Below are 8177 nucleotides of genomic sequence, written 5' to 3' on the forward strand. Positions count from 1 at the left end.
TGTTTGTTTTTTTCACAGTGATCCAATAGCTCTAATACTCCTTCAGACAAACCTTTACATGATTCCTGCCCGAGTCTAAAGCACTAAATAAAACTGATTCAGGGATGGAACAGCTTGAAATCTTTTCCTGTGATTTCAGGGAACCTACAGCTCCTGACTGAACCCTATAGATCAAATTCTGCCCTCTGGACCAAAACCAGAACTGGTTCCTGGGGGTGTTGGGACCACTCAAGGACTTCAGGAGCTGCCCCTGACTAAAATTGCAGTCAGGCAAGGAGTGGGTTTGCAGAATTTGAGTGGGCTAATTACAAACCCCAAGCCTGGCATGAGAAATCCCTTTTCCAAGCTGGTCCTGCTCCTGTTTGGATGACGGTTTCCCTCAGCCATGCAAGGGAGGTGTCGCTTCTTGTGGCTGCCAGTTAAAACTAAGCCATAAATTCCCATAATATTCTGAGTTGGAAGGGGCCCAGAAGGACCAAGCCCAGCTCTTAAGACTCAAAGCCACAGCCTTGGTGTCCTCAACATCTGCTCCAACCAACCCAGCTAAGGTTGCAAATACAAATCTGTGTTAAAAGGGGACCCATAAGGACCAACAACTCTTAAGAATGGTCCAGAGTGGGGCTCAAAGCCACAGCCTTGGTGTCCTCAGCACCTGCTCCAACCAACCAGCACAAATATTTGTCTTAAAAGGGGACCCACAAGCACCAAGTCCAGCTCTTAGGAATGGCCCAGAGGGGGCTCAAAGCCATGTCCAAACACAAATATTTGTGTTAGAATGGGATCAACAAGGATCAAGAGCAGCTCTTAAGTGAGTGGGGCTCAAACCCACAGCCTTGGTGTCCTCAGCACCTGCTCCAACCAACCCAGCTAATGTTGCAAACACAAGTATTTGTGTTAAAAGCCCACAAAGACCAAGTCCAACCCTTAAGAATGGCCCAAAGAAGGATCAAACCCACAGCCTTGGTGCCCTCAGCATCCTGTTCCAACTAAGGTTGCAAACACAATATTTCTGTTAAAAGGGGACCCACAAGGATCAAGTCCAGCTCTTAAGAAGGACCCAGAGGGGGCTCAAAGCCATGTCCAAACACAAATATTTGTGTTAAAAGGGGACCCACAAGGACCAACAACTCTTAAGAATGGCCCAGAGTGGGGCTCAAAGCCACAGCCTTGGTGTCCTCAGTACCTGCTCCAACCAACCAGCACAAATATTTGTGTTAAAAGGGGACCCACAAGAACCAGGTCCAGCTCTTTAGAAAATGGGGCTCAAACCCACAGCCTTGGTGCCCTCAGCACCTGCTCCAGCCAACCCAACTAATGTTGCAAACACAAGTATTTGTCTTAAAAGGGGACCCACAAGAACCAGGTCTAGCTCTTAGGAATGGCCCAGAGGGGGCTCAAAGCCATGTCCAAACACAAATATTTGTGTTAAAAGGGGACCCACAAGAACCAGGTCCAGCTCTTTAGAAAATGGGGCTCAAACCCACAGCCTTGGTGTCCTCAGCACCTGCTCCAACCAACCCAACTAATGTTGCAAATACAAATATTTCATTACAAGCTCATGGAAAGCAGCCACTAAACCAACTGATGCCCATCTTCGCTCTGGCAGGCAGCGGGCACAGCGTGTTCTCCAGTGCCACCTCCACCCTCTGGACCTACAGGTGGCCCTCAGGACCATCTGGGTACAGCAGGAACCCCGTGAAGACGCTGTCGTCCTCGGCGCCGGCGTAGACGCCGTTCCAGTCCCGCGCCGCCTCCAGCCACACCTGGTCACCCGTGCCAAGCCTGAGGATGGCGAGGAAGGAGGCCTGGTCGATGTCCTGCCCGTGCACGGTGTCCCTGGCCCTGGCCAGGCGCCGGGAGCGCGCCACGAGGCTGACACGGGCGGGGCGGCCGCGCACCGTCAGGTGGAAGGCGAACACGTACGCGCCGGGCACGCTGCAGTTGAACCTGCCCGTGCTGGGGTCGTAGTGCCCCTGCTCGTTGTACAGGACCCTCTGGAACCGGATGGGCACGTTGGGTGGCGGGAAGGGCTTGGCCAGCGCGGCGCTGAAGGCCGAGCGTGGGCGCTCCGGGGTGTCCCCGCGGGCACCCTTGGCACCGCGGGCGCCCTTCCTGCCCGGTGCCCCCCGACCCCCCTTGGTGCCCGCCACCCCCTTGGGCCCCGCGGGGCCCATCACGCCAGCAGGTCCCAGGTCCCCTTTGTCCCCCTTGCTGCCTTGCTCGCCCTTGTCTCCCTGCCTGCCGTCCGCCCCTCGGGCACCCTCGGTGCCCGTGTCCCCCTTGCTGCCCTTGTCCCCCTTGGTGCCCCCTTCCCCCCTGTCCCCCCTTGCCCCTCTGCCCCCTGGCTCCCCACAGTAGCCCTTCTGCCCAGTGTCGCCCTTTTCCCCCTTGGCACCCTGTTCTCCCACCGCCCCGGGGTCCCCAGGATCGCCCCTGTCCCCCTTGGCCCCTTTGGTGCCATTGTCACAGGTGTCCCCCTTGGAGCCCTTTTGGCCCTTGAGCCCAGGGGAGCCCTGGTTGCCCTTATTGCCTTTGGCTCCAGCTTCACCTGCAAAAGGGCAAAGAGGGGGGGAAAGGAAATTACAAACACGGGCACTGGATTGCTCTGGGGACAGAGGAGGGGCAGGGCAGCGTTCCTGGTTTCCCAGGGCTGGCACATACCTGGCAGGCCGGGTTTGCCCGGGTAACCGGCGTGGCCACTCGCTCCTCGCTCGCCTTGCTCCCCTTTTCCCCCTAGGAATTCCAGCAGTAATCAATTCAGTCATTAAGTGGGGGTGGTTCCTGCAGCACAGCAATGATTCCAGTGATCCCACAGCTCACACTGGCACCACTGCCATGTGCCCCTCACTCCACTGGCAGAACAGACACCAGCAATGTGTGTTTTGGAGAACCCCCTTCAGAACCTCAGCTGAGTCCCACAGCCCCAGCCACCACCTCCCTCCAGCTCTGGATTTCTGCCTCACTGGGAGGCAGATGCTGCTGCTCAGTGGCCAGATGGAGAAGATGACAGGATTCCTCATGCCAGGATTGCCCAGAGCTTGTTCCAGAAGTGGCTCAAGGCCTGAGAGGCTGCAGTGGGAGCACAGCCCAGCACTGCTGCTGGAGCTCCTCTCAGCTTTGCCATGGCATTTCCTGGCCAGAGGCAGCCCCAGGCTCCTGCCATGGTGTGTGGGGCAGGAAAGAGCTGCTGGAGCCTGAAATGAGGGGCAGGGTCTGCTTTTGGTCCCTCCTGGTGGGCAACCACTGCTCTCCATCTTTGCTGAAATTATTCAGCCTGAGATACTTACATTGAAAAGCAGCTTCTGCACCTGCCCGTGGCTTTGCTTCTTCTGTCCCTCCTCCAAAGCAAACTGAGCTCAGTTTTTAAACTATTCAGACCAAGGATATCCACTGATATCTTTCTGAGCAGCTGCTCTTACACCACCTGAAGACACACCTGAGTTATTGTCCCTGCACCAGTGCCACCTAAACCTCTCCAGGTGTCAATCCCTATCACTGCACTCCTTTTTCTCTGAAAAATGTGGGTGTTTATAATTTTGTGGTAGTTGATGAAACAACAGCATCTGCCCTTAGGCTGCTTTACCTCTGTCTCCTTTAGAACCTTTTGGGCCTTGAGGACCTGGAGTTCCTGGCAGACCATCCTCTCCCTTGTCCCCCTTGGGACCTGCAACACAACAAAATGATCTCAGTAACTCCAAGGTTTCACTTCACCAATAAAATTTGCAATACCAGCAATGGGGAGGGCATGGAAGGGATTCCCACCCCTCTGGGAAGAGCTGGGTGTTTTATTTGCCATCACACAACCCATGCACATCTCACAGCTTTGCTCTTCACTCTTGGCTGGGGTTAAAGACTTTTCCAAACCAACTTTGAGCTGCCTCAGAGCCACAGGATCTCAGGCACTGGGAGCACATCAGAAGTAACATTTCTTTAATATCAAAGGAGCTCCCACAGCTTTGGAATTGCCCCTCTCCTTGCAGAGAATTGTCTGGAAGTACAGAGTGGGACACTGGTGCACAAGGCTGGGTTGAAAGGCAAGAAAGCTGATTCCAACCTTTCCTTCATTTTTACATCCCCTTGGGGATCTCAGAGACTCTCAGAGCACATCTGGGAGCAGGTTATGGCACCTTCAACCACCACAAGGCTCCAGACACACAGGAGATCAAACTCCCTTGGCAGCAGCTGCAGTTCCAGCAGCCCATCCCTCCCAAGCCATGGGGAGTGGGAATCCCTGGAGCACATGGCATTAAAGCTGAATTATTTCAGGGGTTTCCCACCTTGCCAAGGGGAACAGTTTCTATCTCCAATATTAGTGGCATTAAAGTGAACATTTGCAGGCTAATGCACTATTCATTTGAGCAAGGTTAGGATGAGGTGCTCTGGAGATGTGCAGTCTGGGAATCTGTGATTCTATTTTAGCAGCAGAAAGAAGAGACAAAGTGTCTTTTATGAAATACTTATAAAGAGCTGCCTCTTGTGAGAGGTGCTTTATTTATTTATTTTTAGAATCAAACCCAAAATTGTTCCTATATTTCGTTTCCTTTATTCCAATGAGGAAAAAATGAAAAGAAAAAAAAAAAAAAAAAAAGAGGAGTTTCAGCAAAGATGCAAAACTGCTCCAGGGAAGTTCTGAAGCTCATAAAGCCACGGGTGGAGTGACCTCCAGGAGACCAGACCTGGGCACAGAGAATTGGAGAGCTTGGCCACAGGGGCCACCTGCCAGCAGGGACATGGCATGGGACAGCTCTGCAGGAGCCCCGTGTGATCCCAGAGACAGTGCCAGGAGAAGGGACCTCCTTCTAGTGGCCTTCCCACTTGGTTTGGTGGTTCATAACTCCTGGGATGTGACCAGGATGAATTTTGGCTCTGCATTCACACAAGGAATGATCACATTCTCCATGTCACAGGATCATGGAATATTCTGAGTTGGGAGGGACCCACCAGGACCAGCCAGTCCAACCCTCAGCCCTGCACAGGACCAACCCCAGAGTCACCCCCTGTGTCCCAGAGCATCATCCAAACCCTCCTGGAGCTCTGGCAGCCTTGGGGCTGTGCCCACTGCCCTGGGGAGCCTGGTCAGTGCCCACCACCCTCTGGGGCAAGAATCTGTCCATGAGATCCAACCTGACCCTGCCCTGGCACAGCTCCAGCCATTCCCTGTGCCCTGTCCCTGCCCTGGCACAGCTCCAGCCATTCCCTGTGCCCTGTTCCTGCCCTGGCACAGCTTCAGCCATGCTCTGGGTGCTGTCCCTGCCCTGGCACAGCTTCAGCCATTCCCTGGGTGCTGTCCCTGCCCTGGCACAGCTCCAGCCATTCCCTGGGTGCTGTCCCTGCCCTGGCACAGTTCCAGCCATTCCCTGGGTGCTGTCCCTGCCCTGGCACAGCTCCAGCCATTCCCTGGGTGCTGTCCCTGCCGTGGCACAGCTTCAACCATTCCCTGGGTGCTGTCCCTGCCCTGGCACAGCTCCAGCCATTCCCTGGGTGCTGTCCCTGCCGTGGCACAGTTCCAGCCATTCCCTGGGTGCTGTCCCTGCCCTGGCACAGCTCCAGCCATTCCCCGGGTGCTGTCCCTGCCCTGGCACAGCTCCAGCCATTCCCTGGGTGCTGTCCCTGCCCTGGCACAACTCCAGCTGTTCCCTGGTTGCTGTCCCTGTCACAGGGAGCAGAGATGGTGCTGCCCCTCTACTTCTCATGAGGTCTCCTCATTTCCCACATAGATCTTGTCAAAGCCCTCCTTGAAGGAAAAGCCCCTTGTTTGGTGTTTGTGCCCCAGCCGAGGGCAGTGCCCTCCATCCCTGGGGGTCCCTGGTGTTTGTGCCCCAACTGAGGGCAGTGCCCTCTATCCCTAGGGGTCCCTGGTGTTTGTGCCTCAGCCGAGGGCAGTGCCCTCCATACCTGGGGGTCCCTGGTGCCCTGGCAGCCCCCGGGGCCCCATGGCAGGGGGGCAGCAGTCGCAGCAGTTGAAGAAGAAATCGTCTGTGTCCAGTGTGTAGTTGTCCAAGGGGAACAGCGTGGTGGCCCCTTGGCTTTGGGTGGGCACCTCAGCCCCTCCTGGGGCTGCTGGGAAGGGGAGTTTGCCCTGGAGAGGGGTGGCAGGGGGCACAGAGACCACCAGCTGTGGGGGCTTGGGCTTGGTGTACTTCACAGCCGGTGTCACCTTCCTGCTGAGTGCCAGGGCCACCAGGAGCAGGGACAGGCAGGGGACAGCCAGGGAGCTCCACATCCTGGCACCTGGGGAGAGACACAGCAGTGAACTGATGCCCAGCACCCTGGGCTGCTCCCTGCAGAGCCACCCCAAGCCCCAACACCCATGGTGGGCAGCCCTGGCACAGGTGCCCAGAGCAGCTGTGGCTGCCCCAGCCCTGGGAGTGTCCCAGGCCAGGTTGGACAGGGCTTGGAGCAGCCTGGGCTGGTGGGAGGTGTCCCTGCCCAGGGCAGGGGTGGCACTGGGTGGGCTTTGAGGTCCTTTCCAACCCAAATCTTTCTGGGGTTCTGTGATTTTATGAAATTGGATCTTCTGGGAATTGCAAGGGAAAATCCTCCTGTGACAAATTCTGTCCTTCAGCAGCTCCCCACTTGTGTTTGTCAAACATCTCAGCTTATTTTCTCTTGAGAACCACAAACAGCCCTGGCAAAGATTTAATTTTAAGGAAAGGTGTGGGCAGCAGCCACGTGCAAAGAGTCCACAGAGAGAGGGGGGTTTAATTTTTCCATGACAGGGCAAGGGAAATGGCTTCAAAATGACAGAGGGGACAGTTAGATGGGACATTGGGAAGGAATTCCTGGCTGGGAGGGTGGGCAGGCCCTGGCACAGGTGCCCAGAGAAGCTGTGGCTGCCCCAGCCCTGGGAGTGACCAAGGCCAGATTGGAGGACCCTGAGCTGGTGGGTGGTGTCCCTGCCCATGGAACTAAATGACCTTTAAGGTCTTTTCTGACCCAACCTGGCCTGGGACACTCCCAGGGCTGGGGCAGCCACAGCTCCTCTGGGCACCTGTGCCAGGGCCTCCCAGGGAAGAATTTCTTCCCAATGTCTAACCTTAATTTTCCCTCCCTCAGTTTGAAGCCAGTCCCACTTGTCCCATCACTCCATGCAGAGTTTTTCCCCAGTTTTCTTTCCAGTCCCCTTTAAGCACTGGAAGGATGTAAATAATATTCAATAATGATTTGAGTCCTACATGACTACACACAATATAAAACTTTGCTCTGAACCAATAAATGAACACAAAATGAAACACAAAATTTTCCAAAATCAAGTATTTTGGAATCAAAGCATCAAGTACCAAATATTCCCAAAACTTTATCTTGATTTTTTAACTTTGTTACTGTCTAATTTTCTGAAATTTCATAGTTTTGTGTCGACCTTCTCATCAGTTCTGTTTCTTTTTTAAGGTGTTGGTTCAGCTGAATGAGGAAGAAAGAGGGAGGTAGAAAGGACCCAGCTGTTCCTATAGGACAGGTGAGTGCTCTCAGGTGACTTGTCACATAAAGCATCTTTGTTTCTTTTTTAAAGCAGTGTCCCCACCTGTAAATACAAACAGAACAGAGTCCCTTTCTTGCTGCTCTTGTAACCCAACCCTTGCCCAGCCCTGGCACTGCCCTGCCTGAGAAAGTGCCCAGGAGAGCCTCGACTGCCCAGACCATCCAGAGGGCAAGGGGAGATCCCTCCCCAGGGCTGGAATTTGGGGGCTGGAGTAGAACCTTTCCCTCTCTAAGAATTCAGTTTTAATGGAAAGGGTGATGATTTTTTATCCATTTATACACAAACCAAATCGTGTCATGGAAAATTGATTATCCACATAAAATCCCCCATGGCACTGGCACCATCCAACAGGTTCTTCACCCCTCCAGCTCCAGTGAAGGATAAATGCTCCTTTCTCAGAGTGTGTTGCACCAGGATGGGATATCAGGCACTGATTTGGGTCACATTTTCTTCAACCCAGCCCTTGCCAACCTTGCCATGAAGTTTAATGGGCAGAGTTCAGCACAGGCACAGCATCCTTTATCCAGTGCAGGATAAATTCTCCTTTCTCTGTATGTGTTGCATTAGGATGGAATATCAGGCACTGATTGTGGTCACAGGCTCTGATTTTCTCCAACTCAGCCCTTGCCAAACTTGCCATGAAGTTTAATGGGCAGAGCTCAGCACAGGCACAGCATCCTTCATCCAGCACAGGAGA

At 54.2% G+C, this 8177-nt stretch overlaps 1 protein-coding gene across 1 annotated transcript; it reads right to left on the bottom strand.

Annotated features, from left to right (window-relative positions):
- Window positions 1–1652: 1652 nt before the first annotated feature.
- OTOL1 (otolin 1) lies at window positions 1653–6223 on the bottom strand. Its single transcript, XM_071566010.1, has 4 exons — window positions 5896–6223; window positions 3584–3664; window positions 2662–2733; window positions 1653–2548 (listed from the first exon to the last, which is right to left on the bottom strand). Exons 1-4 carry the CDS (start codon window positions 6221–6223, stop codon window positions 1653–1655), a joined length of 1377 nt encoding a protein of 458 aa, XP_071422111.1.
- Between the last annotated feature and the right edge of the window lie 1954 nt (window positions 6224–8177).

The sequence above is a fragment of the Pithys albifrons genome, chromosome 11 (assembly GCF_047495875.1).
Source record: "Pithys albifrons albifrons isolate INPA30051 chromosome 11, PitAlb_v1, whole genome shotgun sequence".
In the NCBI taxonomy this organism is placed as follows: Eukaryota; Metazoa; Chordata; class Aves; order Passeriformes; family Thamnophilidae; genus Pithys; species Pithys albifrons.